This window comes from Micropterus dolomieu, linkage group LG03 (assembly GCF_021292245.1).
Source record: "Micropterus dolomieu isolate WLL.071019.BEF.003 ecotype Adirondacks linkage group LG03, ASM2129224v1, whole genome shotgun sequence".
NCBI lineage: Eukaryota > Metazoa > Chordata > Actinopteri > Centrarchiformes > Centrarchidae > Micropterus > Micropterus dolomieu.
This window is the reverse complement of record NC_060152.1, coordinates 16,355,416-16,373,120: the sequence shown is the minus strand read 5'-3', so window position 1 is coordinate 16,373,120 and position 17,705 is coordinate 16,355,416. Positions and strand designations below refer to the sequence as shown.

At 40.7% G+C, this 17,705-nt stretch overlaps 2 protein-coding genes across 6 annotated transcripts in view; one reads left to right on the top strand and one right to left on the bottom strand.

Annotated features, from left to right (window-relative positions):
- Positions 1-24: 24 nt before the first annotated feature.
- On the bottom strand, positions 25-12,687 carry erp44 (endoplasmic reticulum protein 44). The gene is made up of 11 exons (XM_046045679.1): positions 12,524-12,687; positions 8,417-8,489; positions 7,490-7,529; positions 7,015-7,130; positions 5,977-6,161; positions 5,765-5,880; positions 3,946-4,120; positions 3,654-3,765; positions 3,428-3,569; positions 980-1,082; positions 25-881 (listed from the first exon to the last, which is right to left on the bottom strand). Exons 1-11 carry the CDS (start codon positions 12,581-12,583, stop codon positions 774-776), a joined length of 1,230 nt encoding a protein of 409 aa, XP_045901635.1. The 5' UTR covers positions 12,584-12,687; the 3' UTR covers positions 25-773.
- invs (inversin) overlaps positions 12,537-17,705 on the top strand; it is a 20,403-nt gene continuing 15,234 nt past the window's right edge. For 2 of the 5 annotated variants that reach the window (XM_046045671.1, XM_046045670.1), the window contains exons 1-2: positions 12,541-12,931; positions 13,488-13,594. In XM_046045671.1, coding sequence (XP_045901627.1) covers positions 13,592-13,594 — 3 coding nt within the window. In that variant the 5' untranslated portion in view covers positions 12,541-12,931; positions 13,488-13,591. Of the gene's footprint in view, positions 12,932-13,487; positions 13,595-14,464; positions 14,545-17,705 lie in introns of all 5 variants that reach the window. The other 3 variants (XM_046045672.1, XM_046045674.1, XM_046045673.1) reach the window with 3 other exon arrangements.

The window sequence follows — 17,705 nt, the reverse complement described above, 5'->3', positions numbered from 1 at the left end:
CCAAGTATTTTTCTATTCCTTCAGATCTGTGTGTGTGTGTGTGTGTGTGTGTGTGTGTGTGTGTGTGTGTGTGTGTGTGTGTGTGTGTGTGAGAGAAGAAGATACGGAGATAAAGCTACTTCAAACAGGCATATCGTTATAACTTGTGCTAATTAGACTATAGTTGTTCATATTGAGATGCAGCCATGAGGTCAGTGACACTAAACAAAAGTGTCTCCTATTAGACAGGCTGAACTGTACTACCCACAGATAAGAACCATACAACTGGACTGAGGGAACTGTTCTGGGGTTGTTGTGGTTTTTTTTTACTCTACAAAAAGCCCGGTGATGAATAAGAAAGGAATAAAATAAAGAAAACTCTGCATTTAATTTAGACCAACAATGAGACTCCCATGTAGCACAAACGTATTTACAAGCTCCAAAAATAAAAGTAAAAACACTTCTCTTGATGTCCTAATGCCCCTAACCCCTGCCCCTCACACATTTTCTTCTTTACCCCACTGCGTTTTGATCCAAAATAAAAATTGTACGTGAAAGAGTTATGAAAATATAGGTTATTCCAACATGTTTGCGTTGTGGACTGCACTCTTCTGTTCGCCGCCTGTTCTTCTTTTTCTCCTCCGTCCTCTTCATTCTCCTCCTCTGCATCTCTCACTCTTCAGTAAGGGTGTTGGGTGTTGCTGTTCTGTCCCACTGGCCTGTCCCAACCCTAACCCCCTCCCTGACCCCGGGGCGTGGCATTGAGTCACAGGATCACTGGAAGGCCGTTGAGGTCACAGCTCATCGCGGTCCCTACTGAGGATGGTGTAACGGGTCTCGCTGGGCGCCAGCTTCTGGAACGAGCTCTCTGGTGGGCTGCTGGCCACTTCTCCCGTCTCCTCCTGAAGTTAAGAAGGCAAATTCAAAACAGTCAAGTTTTACATGACAGAGCAAAAACAACTTTCAGTGACTCTGGTGCGTGCTGACGCTGCTGTCTGACCTGTCCAGGCGTGCTGTCTGTGGGGTCAGGACCATGGTGGAACTCTCGGTGTAGCTTTCCAGAGTGAAGGTCCAACACGAACTGTCTCAGCTTGCCAGGGACACTGGAAAAAACACACAGACACTTGACGTCATGCAAGAACATCTTTGTATTCGTATCCTAAATCTCTCTTCCTTTTTTCTGTGAGGCTTGTTCATACAAGTGTTTGGAATTAACAAATTCAACTCAAATGCCTTGAAATTGACATCAAATTGCTTTACAGGGCTATTTCTTCTACTCCATTTGAGGGCAAGTCTCTTTCACAAAAATGTTACAAGTATAAAAAAGAAAAAATGCACACCACAGAGCTTCTTGTGTGCAAAAAAAATATGTAGTTTCAGTAGCTGTATTATGGAACCGGAAATTGAGGAAATATCAATAGTACAGCTGTCAATGACTTCGTCAGAGCACCGCTGTGCTGTGACAGAAGGGAATGGTCTGACAAGGTAAATGTGCTAATATGTACTTTTCTTCATTTGCAGACAAAGATCTTTACAATCTAGTCTCTCATTCACCCTTTCTCTCTCTCTCTCACACACGCGAAACGGTATATACGTCCTGTCTCCTAAGTGGGCGTGGTTGCCTGTCACACCACGTCGTGTGGATGGATGATAGCATATTGGGTTGTGTATACATGATGTTATCGGTACAAAACAAACTTCAGGATAACTTTCTCATAACTGATGACTCTCTGAACCATCTCTGCCGACAGAGAGATATGTGCTGCTGAGACAGACAGGTCTTAAACTATGCCATTTTAGTGTGAGAATGTTTGGAAAATATGTGGCTTGTTAAAAATGTGTCCATTATTTACTTCAGTGACCATGGGGTGAAATATTTGGTCATAATCTGTGCTCATGTTCACTTCTCCCATTGCAGTGAATACACTCATGACCCACAGTTAGTCTCCTAAAGGGGCAAGGCAGTGATGAAACCCCAAATGACTTTTAAGTAAACCGCCTCCTTTCTGAACAGTCTCTGCTTAAAACTGGGGTAGGCAACATTGGAGAAACTAGATTTAGATAGATAGAATAGATAGATTTTAAAAGTATCTAAGCAAACATATCCCACCCCCTCCCTTCAGGCCTCCCTCCAGGCCTCCCTCCAATATGATGCGAATTCTGCATTAAGTTTGTTTAAGTAACCATTTTTATGCTGGTAGGATTTGGTTTTAAAGACATTATTTGTAAGTGTTTTTCCCCTTGTGAAGAGAGGCAGACTATCTGTACAAGGTACAAGTATTGATGAATGCAACAAATTCAGTTAAATCACTCGTATGTGCCACTTAAAAGTTGTTATGTTTGTATGAGTGGTTCTTGTGTAAGGCGTATTATTGGTGTGTTTGACATAGGCATTCCTACACACAAAGTTCAGCAATAAAGGCAGACCTGCTTGAACTAGAGAGCAGGTCAAAGTTGATAGAAGACTAAACAGCTTGGGGCAGCAGAAGACATTAGTTCCTGCGGACATGTAAAGAAGCAGCATTGATCCATATCAACGCTGTCCTGTGAAGTGTGCTTATTAACGACAGGTCATGAGCTGTTGTCATATCACACAGGCGGAGCTGCTTCCCAGTCACAGCTATATAGCTATATATATATATATATATATATATATATATATATATAAAATACACTGCGCTAATGTCATTACAAGCAGCGTGCCACATGCACTGGTGATGTGATGTAATTAGGTTGTGGTGGGCTGGTCAGTCCTCGGGGCTTCTGTCTATCTGATCAGACTGATTGGGGACTGGGGGAGGCAGAGTGGTTGTGGTGGTGGTGGGGTGGGGGTGCAGAATAAATAAGATTAAATTAGATTAGACTAGATTAGTTTAGCACTTATTGCACGTGCCAAATCATGTCACATTAGCTGCGGTGTCCGGGCCCATTCATAAAGGACAGATTTTAGGAGGTGTGACATTTCTCTAGTTTTGAGTGCACAGTGGATTATGTGTGTGTGTGTGTGTGTGTGTGTGTGTGTGTGTGTGTGTGTGTGTGTCTCTGTCTGTCTGTCTGTAATGAAATTAACTTTATTTAAGGAGATTTTGTTATTAACAATTTTAATGCTCAAAAATGTCCAAAAGGATGCTGACTGATTTGACATGTGGATGATTCATTGTTACAGTTGCATTTATATTTGAATATTTCTTTTCGTATTAAACAATTACCAGCCCATATTTTTCCCTGTTTAAAAAAAAGACACGTACACACGACAGTACCCCAAAAAAATTATATCGGTATTGTTTGAAATGACCATACAGTTAATCATTTATTAGCGATTGACAATAATTTTCATATCATTTTAAGGACAAAATTTCTGCACACGCACGCACGTGCACACACTTAGTGCATCTTCATGCAAAACTAAATTATTTTATAGAGTAAGTAAGTGAAAGGTGGTACTTACGCAAGGTCTTTGAAGTCGGGAAAGACATACATGTGTCTGAAGGAGTCTATAGCAATGACAGGACAGTCAGCTGGAGTTTTCTGGATATGGAGCAGAGGATGGCGAAACTTGTCGCAGTCCGCGTGCAGGAAGTTTATAGACCCTGAGGAGGAGACACAAATGTCATGAACACAGGTTGAACTAAAAATCACATCACCGCCAGGTATAAAATGCCACACACACGCACCTTTCTCGCTGATGAGCTGGCGAGCTACTTCCTGCTGGAACTGCTCTAAGCTCTGTGCATCTTCTTTAACATGGAACAAGATGAGGAAAGGGATTCCTTCTTCAGTCAGCTCCTGGAAAAAACACACAAAAAGTCAATGACAAATGGAGTCAGGGGCTTTCCGTGGCTCAGCAGATGGACTACCCACAGAATACCCTCCAGATTTACACATCTAATTTCAAACCAATAATCGATTAACCAAAACAGATTATCAAGCCGACAATGCTCTATACACAAGAAGCAGGTAACACACCTCTCCATTTTCAAAGGTGATCTCCCTGACCAGAGGCACACACTTGTCCTGGGCCCAAGCGTAGGTCAGGTCGAAGTTGGTGAGTGAGCCGAGATAGACCATGTCAGGAATGTTCTCCCCCACAGGCTTGTAGATTACATTGTCTCCACTGAAGCGCTCGGACTCAGACACAGTGCTATAAGAGTAAAGCGGTTAAGAAAAGAGATTTATTAATATAAAAAGAAATGACATTGACAAAAGTGACATTGAAACCAGGTCTGGAGAATTAATCGTTTTCAAATCAAAATTGCGATTTGAAAAAATGCGATTAGCTAAATCGTGAAGACTGCGAATAAAAATGTAGGTTAATCGTCCAACGCATCTGACCCATTTTAAACAGACACGCAGTTGCAAATTCATTCCGTTGTCATCCTTGTGTGACAGACTTGCTTGCCAATCACAAGTGCCATGCGCACCCACTCACCAATCAGAGGGGGCACAGGGCGTGTACATTTTACAACAGACAAAACTAGAGGAAAACATGTGGGATTTTTGTACTTCTGCCATGGTTATGCAGGCTATGTAGTTAAAGTGTTTCTTTTTTTTGACTGTTTTAACTGTGTTTATTGTTGATATACTATCAGGAGTCTGCGAAGGGAGTTTTATTTTGAAAATTGACCGGATTCTCTATGCCGTCCGACTTCCTGCCTGGTTCATCTGCTCTGTGCTGCTTGACGTTGCTTCCATCAAAACTAGACTGCTGGATATTCTCCACAGAGCAGAGCGGAGAGACACTTCTGGGATGCGATGTAGGGCTTCTGGTGTGAGCACAAGCACTGACTAGAATGGCCGCAATTAGCTCTGTTTTGTTTTATCTATTACACAGTAAATATTGAACTTTTTTATTTTCGAATCATAATTGCAATATCTTGCAGTAAAATCCAAGTCGTACATAACGCAAATCGTTCAACCCTAACTGAAACTAACGCCTCGGCCACACCGCTTACCTCTACCTGTACGTGACGGCTACCTTGCTGAACTATTGCAGCTCACACACATGTGGTGTCCACACAGTGTTGCTACTGCCAGCCCTATCTTTCTATATTGGACTTTGATAATGGCCATCAATAATGTCATTTCATTATAAATTTACATATAAATGAATGACACAATGCTGATTAAGCCTATCACTGTCAGGTAAATATCTCTATATTTTTAAATCTGGTGTCTATGGCGACATTCCTGCCCTGTTGAACTGGTGGTGATGTGTTTTATGCCAACCAGCAATGATTGGTTTGCCAGAGCTGGAGGCAGGAGCAAACACAGCTACAGTAGCGTCTCAGTAGGGCAGAGCCGATGCATCATAAGCACGTGTCGACTCTGTTGTGTAATTACTCTCACTGTCAGAAAGGGGAGACAAAAGATCTGCACTAAGGAGTGTGTGCTCAGTTGTAATAAATGTCTGTGGCATATTTTACACAAAAAGAAACTGAAACTGTAGTGAAAGGTGTAATGCTGGTATGATGTCAATGTAACCAGCTGCTCCCGAGAACGTACTGCACAGTCCTGACTCGAACCGACGACCTCAGGTACAGGAAGCAGACACGCTGACGAAGAGCCTAAAACCCATGGGCACTAGTGTCGGTCGCCAGTGCATCTCTTAAGGTGTCAGGGAGTGAGATTTACTCACTGCACAGCCTCGCTGACTTCCATCATGTCAACATGACAATCAACAGATAATGTTTTGCTGAGAACCACGCTGTGAATCGGGCTGTGTGGTTGCTCGCACTTCATTTGAATGATCATGGGAAATGGATGAAAAGGAGGAGTTGTGTCTCACCCAAAGGCAGCCAAGAATGTGCAGTCATCTCGAAGAATGTTGGCTACTTTTTCATATGAGTGGTAGTTATCGGAGTCCTTTTTTTCAAAGTAACCTATGATGTTTCTCTTGCTCCTCTGTTGAATAAAAAAACAAATTATACCATTTTACTTTACAATGACTGTGGAAATTGGCGATGTTTTATAGACACAGTTTGTGTGTTTGCCACTCACATCCACAGTAGGAAACTCCTCAACTGAGTGTAACTCTTTCACAGGGTCGACCTGCTGCTGGCGGATGAAGTCAGCGATGGCCGACACCGACCTCTGACCCCTGTACTCCCTCTTCATCATCATCCCATTGCGGAACAGCTTCAATGTCGGATACTTGGTTATGCGGTACCGCTGGGCTATATCCGCTACACAGAGGCAGAGGAGAAGTTAAGTAAAGAAGGACAAATCAATTGATGAAGAGGAAGAAGCAGAGTAAAAACACATGGGGATGGGTGGATGAGGAGCGGAGCAGTGACAGAGACGGCGGTTAAACCTCAGTCTGAAAACACTGCCTTCAGTCAGCTCTGTGCTCTGATCTCCCACATGAAAGCTGCCCCCCGCCAAGAGTAAATATTCTCTCTGCACACAGTGAATGAGTGTGTGTGTGTATGTGTATGTGTATGTGTGTGTGTGTGGCAGGTGTCAATCTCCCCGCGGGGTGTCTCTAAGCCTCCCGTCTTCACAGGAAGCAGCAGTTTTGTCATTAGTCTTCAAACAGTTTGCAGGTCATCAATAATTCTCTTTAATTTGCTTTATCTCAAAAGGCTGAGGCTGGTGGTTTATGTGTCTGTGCTTTGGTGTGTTGGGCATCCATGTGTACATATGTGCATCAAATATAGCAAGAGTGTGTGTGCCTTTTTTGTTTCCTGTATATAGAAAGAGGATCTTATACCAGTAGCATAAACAACAACCACAACATACCAATATAATTTGACTAACTGATTCATCATTTAAGTAAGTTATAAAATAAAACATTTCCAGTTTCAGCTTCAAAATTACTAAGATGAGTTCCTTTGTCTTTGTTTCACATCTTTATGAAAGAAATACTTTGGCAGCTGATGAAATGAATAAAATATATGGCTCTTGTAATTCGTGATAGACATTTCATAATATTTTTTCAAGTTTAATTGTTAGTTGTATCTGCTAGTTGTGGTTTGGTACTTTTCTTGATGATGTGAAAGAACACTAAAAATTAATAAAAAGGTACGTAATACTCACAATGTTGGTCACAGTCGACGCGGGCAAACACCACCTGCTTGGTATTAGGGAACTCCTCCCTCACTATGTTTGATGCCTCCTCAAAAATTGGATGGAGCATCTGACTGAACCTGCACCTGTAACGCGGGTAGAGGAGTGGTGTGAGGTCAAAAGGATTTCCATAATTTGAATTAAATTAATACGATTTTTTTTAGTCCAATGGACTGACAGTATTTGACCATGTGGTCAAATGATTTTTGCTCCCAGCTCCCAAATTCATCCATGAATCAGACCAGCTCAGAAATATATGAGAATCAAACAGACATACTGTGTAAGAATCCTTTGACAATAAATCAACAAAATCTCTACTGAGGATGACAGCAATCTAATTATACTTATTGCACCACGTGGTATTCATAGGAAACGTCTGCCTCATGAGCAAAACTCAATTTAAACATCCTTGACATAATATACAGAGGTCCAGTGACACACTTACCAGTCTGCATAAAAATTCACTAATGCCACCCCAGCATTATCTGCAAGGAAACACACACAAACAGGAAATAAATAAATAAAAGCCTCTATATATATATATATATATATATATATATATATATATATATATATATATATATATATAAAACCAAATATAATCATGAATGTATGTTTTGCTAGAAAACTAATTAATTAGGCTAATCAATCTTTAAGCCCTCAGTTTTCTGTCAGTGAAGGGAAGGGTCCAAGAACAATTAAGTAGGGCAGATCTGCAACAATGGGGCAAACAATTGTAAGAAAACACAACAGAACCATAGAAAACTTTCCAGGTATCCCAAATATTTTAGCATCCACACCTTGGTGAATATTAATAGAATTTGTGGGAGGTGTGCAGCAATGGGTGTGGCCAATATTAACATTAACAGGAAAACAGAACTTTGCCTCTCCAGCTCACACTGCAGGGGTCATAAGAAAATGTAAAATATTAACTAATAACATAATAGGTCATGTTCTTCTTTGACCACCAAACTTCACTAAAATCTATTTTTGTGATATTCTGCTAACAGAGACAAAGTAGACTGAAAACACTACATCCTTGGTGGAGGTAACAAAGATGGAAACATATATATGTATTTCTCAAAGACAACTGAGAAGAAATAGTGGAGGACAAAGATCTGAATGACTATTAAAGGAAACGTTTGACATTTTTGGAAATATGATTTTTTGTTTTCCTGCCAAGAATTAGACAAAAAAGAAATACAAGGAAATAAGATGATTCCTCTTGCTTCCAGTCTTTATGCCAGACATACCAGAGTGGTATCAACCTTCTCATCTAACTCTCAGCAAGAAAGCAAATAAAGAACATTTTACCAAAATTCCCAAACTATTCCTTTAAGTCACTTTTGAAGAATAAAGTGTGATGCCTTACTTAGGACGTCATCAATGTTGCTTGAGTCCAGACTGGTGATTTCTGCTTGTCCAGGAGTAGAGAGGCCCATCACCTACACGCACACAGGGAAGATATAGATCAGCAATTAAAACATAAAAACACAGACTGCTAGTTAAGGCAACTATGTGGGGGAGGGGAAAAATATTCCGAAGACAGTTTCATTAAAGACTGAGTGAACCAACAAACCTGTCAACATACTGTTAATCAGCATATCTACAGACTGAGTCGACTCAACACCAGCTGTCACAGGGTAAAGTATACTTAATGCATGCCTTAGCACACATAACACGCTATGGTGTTACTTCATGCAACCTATCAATGAAGACTATAAACTAGTATAGACTAGAAGAGTGTATACTAGTATATATTTTTTAAAATATGTTACATATTTCTAGAGCTGCGTGTAATAATTAGATTTGCCATGGGGAGTGGGTGAGCAGAGCAACCAAAGAAACAGCAACTTTTTTCCAACTCCTGACCTCCAATGTGTCCCAAGTATCATTTTTAATATGATAAAAATCATATCATATTGTGATAATGGCAATATTCGGACTTAAACCAGAGTAATATGGCTACTGGCTTTGCGGTGGAGGAATTAGTCCCAGAAAGAGGAGCGACATCATTGGTGTGGAACGTGTTTGGTTACAAAAGATAATTTGTACACCAAATCACGGTAATATGTAAGAAGGGAAAGAAAACCGTAGCAACAAAAGGGGACCATACAACAAACTTATTTCACCATCTCAGGTAGAAGCGCCCGGTTGAGTGCGAGGAGTGCTCAACAGCTATTGTGAGTTCTACTAAACCAAAAACATTTTTCCGTATTTTGTCATATTGTCAAGAATATCATTATCGCAGAAATACCCTGAAATATTGTGATATTGTTTTAGGGCCATATCATCCACCCCTAGATGAGAGGTGTGATGCAGACCAACATAAAATTCATGCTCTGACGATTTCCCGCATTACCCTTGTAACCTGGTTTCTTGTGTGCATGTAAACAAGAACTTGAGTTTCATACAGGTCTACATTCGCATTGGACAAGAAGGTGTGTGTTAAAAAAATAGCATATTAGCATTTTTTTCTCTTTTGAGTCCCTTCATATTGACCAATTAGCAAAGGTTATATTGATAAACTCATGGACTATATATTTATGGTAATGATCTGGATGTCACAGAAATATATGACAAACAGGGAAGGACGTGCATTACACTGTTACTGTGAAAATCTTTATCTGATACCTGATGAAGAGCTATGCCAATGACCGAAATGTTATCCCATTTTTTCCTTTAATATTCCCTGTTTGTCCATAACGTGTTTTTCAGGATATATGCAATTACCCTTTAAAAAAGTATCCAAACAGTATTTTGAAACTTGATATATTTCTCAAAAGGTATAACAAAACAAAGACCAGTGGAACTGCATTTATTTCTAACTGTGTTTTGAGCCCACATTTGTCCATAGGTGTCAAAACTACTACAGCTGTCATCTTTAAAAGAATCAGCAGCGCTGATATTAGCTCCATCTAGATCATTCACCTCATCACAGAGCGTGAGCCACCTAAGGCTTAATTTTGGCTGTGGGTAAGGGAAGGCAGAACAAGTTAATAGGTACAGCACATTTCAACAACAAGGCAATTCAAACTGCTCTACATTAAAGCAACATTGGGCAGTATAATAAAATAAAATTAAAATTAATTAAATAGAACAAAAACAAGTTACAGAGCAGTTTAAGATATTATTTAAAAGCCTTAAATCTGATTTAATAAAAGGCAGTGTCAAAAAGAAAAGTCTTCAACCATGTTTTTAAAAAGAACTGAGAGGTGCAGCAGACTGATCCAAATATATGGTGCACTGTGTTTGCATATACTCTTTCCGTCACTCTTAATTCATTTGGCCATTACACCCAAACATACTGCACACATTTTTACCAACATTCTCTTTTTGTCAGACATTATCTCTGACATCATATCTGTTAGAGAACGTGGGCGACAACTATGGTCGCTCTAATATACCAAAGATAATGGAATTGCAAAGAACTTCCAAGTTGCATCTTGGGCAGGGTGCTCAAGAAATTCAGATTATTCAACATAATGTAATCAAAAATCAATGAATACACTGAGGTTTTATTTTAATTATTGCATGACCCTAAGTCAGAAAAATCACCTCTATGGTAAATGTAAAACAACATTTTACTGTAAGTCAGATAATAGTAAAAAAAAATCTACATCCTCATATATCACTGACATAATATTAGCTGTTGCCTGGGGGACCGTTTTTTGGGTTGGGAAAATAAAATATTGTAGCCATCCATTTTTTTTAAATGTTTCTCCTCAATGGACAATTCAAAAAACAATAAGGTTGTAATTATGATGTACCAACTAGGGATTTCAGAATTCCAGCTCTGGATGCAATGCTGTATAAAAGAGAAGAATATGAAAGAGATCGGCACAGAGAAAAAGGGCTGATGTTTTGGAGGTGCTGACTGCCAACTGAAAATACCAATGCAAATTTAAAAAAGGCAATTGTAGCCTAAATGAACTATTTTGTTTAAAATGGCCTATGTTTAACAATGGAGATGACATGACAGAAGAAGACCAACGAAGACTTTATTATTAAAGCTTTCACTCTTTTACTAAATGATTTCATTAAGGCTGCAAAGGCCAAGCCCATTTTTTCATAATGACGCCCACTGCCCCAATTTAATGTCATCAGACAAAACTTCTACAGCATTAAAATGCTTAAAAACAATGCCTCCACATTCTATTGATCTGCTGTGATCTGTGCTGATGCAAGATCCTCTTTAAACAGGATATATGATGATGATCCTCCTTCTGGCTGTAACAATCACTACTACAACAGAGTTTAACTGCCATGGTCCCTCCCTTAGTTTAGTGTAAAATTAGGGCTGCAAATAAGTATTATTTCTATTATCAATTAATCTGACAATTGTGTCTTTGATTAAATGATAAATCTAATATATGAAATGTAAAAATAGCTTGCTTTTTATCCAAGCAATAGTCCAAAACCAAAGGATTTTCAATGTACAATGATGTATAGAAAGGCAATGAATGTTTAGTATTTCTGCAAGAAAAATTACTTAAAAGGATTAATTAATTATCAAAATCGGCGCTCCTAATTATTCTGCCGATTGACAAATCCTTTTATCAGTTACTGCTCTATAGAAAACATTTCCTGGTTCCCTTTGAAATCTGATCCTACTCAACAAAACACCTTTTTGCCATATAGGATTACACGGCTACACAGTGCTATGCAATGCCACAATGGTTAGACAAATGCAGACACTGTTCTGCAGCCCAGAGGAAGTTGTAAGTTTTCATTTCAGGCCCAAACTCTCACAACAGCAAAACTGCTACGCTATTTTTAGTTCCGGGTTGTCAACCAATAAGAATGAGCCACAACAGAGGAATTCACCAACCGGCGAGCATCCTTCAGAGACACATACAGACACACGAAGAGTTAGAAAATAAAACCGTGCATCAGCACAATAACAAATACTAAGCTTGATCAAACACAGCAGACCAACAAAGTCAATCAACAAAACGCGTAAACTAACCATGCTACCAAGTATCTCGCTCCTGTCGATCTGTGCTAGCACATAATGCGAGCTGGATGCTTCATACCTCCTCAACAAAGTTATCAAGAGTCCAACTTTAGCTATTTTTTAAAATCAGGAATAAACAGTCTGGTGTGCGAGTAACAACTCGGTTATATAAAGTGGGATGAGGCTTGAACACAACAGCTAACGTTACTCAACAATACCGGCCAAGTTGACATTGCAGCTGGATAACTTGATTAGTTATGGCAGTCGTTTGGTGAACCCCATTTAAAAGGCCTCCTCGCTGAACCTGCTACATAACTGCACCTCCAGCTGCGGGTCGCTGGCTCGCTAGTCACCTTAGCCACTTTAAAAGCCACGTCTCATGCCAGCAGTGGCTCATCGGTTAGCTACCAGCTAACTATCCGGCGGCGGGCTAACTAACGTTACTCAGCTAACGTTAGCTTCCTCTTGTGGCTAAAATCAGAGGGCTGTTGCACATTACAAGGCTGAAATAAAGATGCTTACCAGCGATATAACCGTGACGAAGCGGATATCGAGAGATGGAGATATTGCTAACAGTTTCATTGTACAGTATAGTTATTGGAGGTGGTGGTGTTGAGTCTTCCCAGTCTGTCTCGACGCCGCTCTTCTTACAGCAGCAGGAAACTGACGGCGAACCGATCTCACGGTGACCACGGAAACTCGAGGGACACTTCCTAGTATTGTTATCCCGCTTGGCTTTATGGGTAATGTTGTTTTTCACTAAGCAAAACAGCTGAGCCAGGATAGTGGGGAAAACTCCAATCATGGCGTTGTAATGGTCTGCAACAGTAACGGGAGTTGTAGTGTTTAGTCAGACGGTGGCGATTCAACGGGACTACTTGGAAGAAAACTTTACTAGGTTTTTCATCTGAGAGAAGAGGAAATCAAACGGTAAATATAACACCAACTAACGAGGGATGGAAAGAACACTTTATTAAAACACAATAGCATTAACGTTATACTAATCCACAGTCACACAGTTGGTGTCTGTAACGTTACTTCTTTAGTACGCTTATGCATAAGTGATTTCTCCTGAACAGGGGGGAGTTGCATCACTATTCGTCCACATTTTGCAATACTCTGTTCAACCCATTTCCACCATCTAGCAATGCGTTTTATGTTATTGAGCAAAACCATACTTTGCCACACAAAACGAGGTGAGTTATAAAACCTTTAGGTACCCTATTCTGATGCACAACTATGCAAAATCCTTCCATAAATCCAGCAAAAGTGTGTGTTTAGCTGCAGCTTAAACAAACACAAAATGTCATTCTTCCTTTATCATCAGATTAGATGAGAAGACTGATTGAACGCGAATATGTTAACTCTGAAGCATCCTCCCCTCTGCATGTAATCAGTACAGTAGCAGTATTATGTTGGCAGTTAATTGTGTGAACAGGTGGGCTGGTCTCAGTATGTGAGTGATCCTCTTTCTATGCCCCTGCAGGCGCCAGGATCAGGACAGGTAGGGGACTTGGATGTGCGTGCATACCCCACAAAGGATGCACTGAACTGAGAAACATCTGCTGAAGTGTCCCCCTTAATGCAGCTATGGTGAGAATCCAACACACAGAGAGCAGCTACCCAGATGTAATTTAGCTTTCTAAATCCCTGAAGAGTTTTATTTTCCGTAGTTATTGGGTGTATCTGTTGGTTACCTTGGTCTCTCCCCTGTACTACCAGTTTGTAATTCTCTTTCTAGAGTGAAGACCATTGAGACTATGTGTAACAAACCTAATTGCGTGTGCTTAAACAGCCTAATTGTTCAGGAGATTAAGGTGGAATGTTGAATTGAATCCCAGCATTAATATTTTATGGGCTAAAGCTGTCCATAGGGGGTTCACAGTGTGTGAGCAACTCACAGATGGAGTCAGTGGAAGATTTCTCTCTCTCCCTGTCTGAATATCAGTGATGGAGAGAAAGAGGAGCAAACTGTCCTTGTTAAGTTGTTAATGCTTTTGTAAAAGTACAAAACATCACAGTGTCCAGAATATGTTCTTCCAATATTGATATACAGTATGTCACTTCATCTGTTGAGATATGAGGAACCACGTTTTAGTTGTCTATGCTGTGTTTATTGCATTATACTATAAGCAAATGTCAATTTTACAGTGGAACACAAATTTCTGGTGCAAGTATTTCACTTTTATTTTTAGTTTAGACAACAAACTTGTGCATCACAAATAAAAATAAAATAAAAACACAATTCAATTACTATGGTAGCTTATGACAAATGTAAATATGTCACCCAGCCCTACAGTATATGTTACTACTATGTGTTACTAAGTTTACTGATATTTTACTTGAAAAATAAGTATTGGTGTAGAGATCTACTTAAATCAAAGTGAAAAGCATAAAAATTATCCAAAACTAAAAGAGTTTGATGGGTGTGATTTACGAATTTGTTCTTTCCCATGTATCTAGATTAAATAAGACAGATAGAACCAAAGGAAATTGAAGATTCTTCGAAAGGCAACCCTTTTCTGTGCGACATAACATCAAATGTATGTGTAAGTCCTGATACTAAAATATTTGATAAGGATCATTATTCTGATTGGAAAGTGTATACTCTTCTCAGAAACCTTCTATTGTTTATCAGAAGTGAGCTATGTGAAGCCACAAGCTACTGCATCATTTACTCTGAAGTATGATTTAAGTTGGGCTGCACCAAATTACTATCTTCATTAATGTAACAAATCTTTTTTTTGATTAGGTGATTGTTTAGTCATAATAATGACAGATGCCTTTTACAACTTACCAGTGCCAAATGGGAGGTCTTCAAATTGACTGCTTTGTCCACCAGTCATAAACAAAGGTGTTCAATTTACAGTGATATGAAACAAAGAGAAACTTTACATTTGAGAAGTCTTAACCAGCAAATATTGGCACTTGTCTAATAATGACTTTATTTATTAAAAATGTTTCTTTGTAGATTGACAAATTGAGGCACAGCATAATGATGTCTTTTTTTCAGTGCTCCTGTCAAACTCAGCCTATTGTTCCATGTCACAAGAACATTTGAAACTTTGACTTTTTTATTCTCTTGTGTTTTGTGTTGTCAAAGCTAGGTATGAGTAGTTAGTTTGGTCCATAACCACTTATGTATTAATATTTTGTGAAGTAACCTTGTCTGAAGACATAATGCACAGAGCCATGCAGCACACACCCATACCGCTCTCAGTGCACTCTGATTTCGTCCGTCCATCCGTCCTCCCCATTTTACCCTCTACTCTCTTTTCTGTTTTCTCCATCTTCTTCCAATTCGCATTGCTCACATTGATTTTTTTGTTTGTTTTTCCAGCTGATTATGTCCCTGTACTCTGATTCGCCGGTGGGCACACTGCTCTCTGCACTTTAATTGGACATTTAATTAGATCACAGTTTTAGTCCAATTAGACTCAGAGGTGTTGGGAAAAGGATATGGAGGGGAGGAGAGGAAAAGTCCCCAAGCTGGTCTCTGTCTCCCTCCCCCTTCTCGTGCTCTCCCCTCCTCTTCTCAGTCTTTTTATTCATCTGTCTTTTTCCTGTCCGCCTTGCTGTCACCCCACCCCCCACTCTCCCCCACCCGAGGGCGGCTCATTAGTGATATAATGGGATGACACAAAACACACAGCTCCCCTAACTCTCAGAGCGTTGCATCAGCGGTGCCTGAACCACACACAAGGTGACAGGGACTGTATCAGCTCACTCTTGTGGACGTTATGTGTTTGTTTTTCGCGGTGTTTCTTTATAATATCTCGCATTAGACTGGGTGTTATTAGTGCCTCTGATTAATCTCAAGCACCGCCTGCCAGTCTGCCAGTCACAGCAGCATCGACCAGCCCTCACACACACACACACACACACACACACACACACACACACACACACACACACACACACACACACACACACACACACACACACACACACACACACCACAAACATTAACGACATGCTGGGCATAACCCTATCGACTGAATGGAGTGCTCCGGTATGATATCACTACACCTAATGAGACTAAGATAAGCCTCATTAGCAGCAGCGACTTGCTTACATGCCAGTCAAATACAGGCCTACTCTGCACCACTTTACCTCCCCCTGCCTTTTGTTGTCATAGTCCTCGTGTACAGCTCAGACTCCGAGCATAAACAACACTGTGCCCCAGGTGGGCGAAAACACATGGGCAAATGTAAACACACACAAACACCCAGATGTATGTACATATGCACACACTTGCGCTCAGGTGCAACTCCTCAGAGGACACAAGTGTCTGTGTCCCTCGAGCAGTCACACACGCCACCTCCCTTCCTGACTCCCTCCTACCCTCCACCCTCAGGAGATGGATAGAGAACCAGCGTCTATCATGCTACACTTTGTATCTGCACCAGTGATTTGTGTGTTCCCTCTCTACAGTGTATATACGTGTGTGCATATATAGATGGTGTGCGTGAACGACAGGCAGCAGGCAGGGGTGTTTTAGCCATAGGCGTCTCTACCTGACCCCCGTGGTTGTGAGATTGACAGCTGTGGTCCCGCCTAATTGCATTACTCTCCCAGGTGATTGGCTCACACCCTGGGGGCTCATTTGTCAGGATGCATTGTGGTAATGATGTAAATTAGCTGATCTATGTGTCACTCAGCTTTCTGCCCCCCTGCTGATTGGCCCCGCTGTGCCCCAGGGCTCGGCCCCCAGCTGAGGGAGCCAGCTCATTGGTCCTTGGGGAACCAGGAAGTCCCCCAGAAATAGGGCTTTACAGATTGGGCATCCCTGTGGGCTGATATTATCCTTCCTCAACCTCTTTACCTGTCAGTCAAAATGCAGGGATTGATCCCCGCAGTCTCTACCTCCTATGTAGGTAGACATAGGTACACCCTCACACAGACACACACGGAAACATGTAGGTGGTATAGGCATCCATAATAACCCCATGTTGGCTAAGAGCCTAAACTCACTCTGTCATAACTGTGTAAACTGTGTAAAGAGACACTTAAATAAAATGTGTGTGTGTGTGTGTGTGTGTGTGTGTGTGTGTGTGTATTTATGTTTGTGTGCTTGTCTAGAATTGAAATAAAAGCCACAGGTTCAGACTCTGTTCCCCACTGCTTACCCAGCATGCCCTAGCTATGTCCGCTATCAAAAGCAGACACCTTCCCGGTGACAGACAGCTAGAGAAACGTATAGTCAAACACGCTGTATACAAACACACACACTTTAATTCACTTTAAGGTTTCTTTGCTTGTCTGTCTCAATAGCATCAATTGAAGTGTTAGTTACAGTACACGTCCAGTGTGTGTGTGAGGAGGAAGCAGTGTGTAAATGCGCAGCACTCCTGTAGTGTTGCTGAAAGGTTTCGTGGGAGGGTGTGGACTCTTTGTTAAACTCACTGCAGTTATATGAGGCCGAATATGAATAAAGACTAAATAATGCCAGCATCAGCATGAATCAATACTTATACAGATGCACAATCACTTAGTCTGGACCTCAGCCTGTGATCAATAGTTTACTCTGAGTTATTGTCTTCGTATTAACAAGTGGAGCGCTCCCTGAGGAACACATATGAATGGCTAAATGAGACCACTCCAAACCTCTCAACAGGACCTAGTGTTGTTTTTACACCCTCCTTTGTTTGATTTCAGACACTGCATTGCAAAAGCCTTTTTAGCCAAATTTGGATGCACCGTA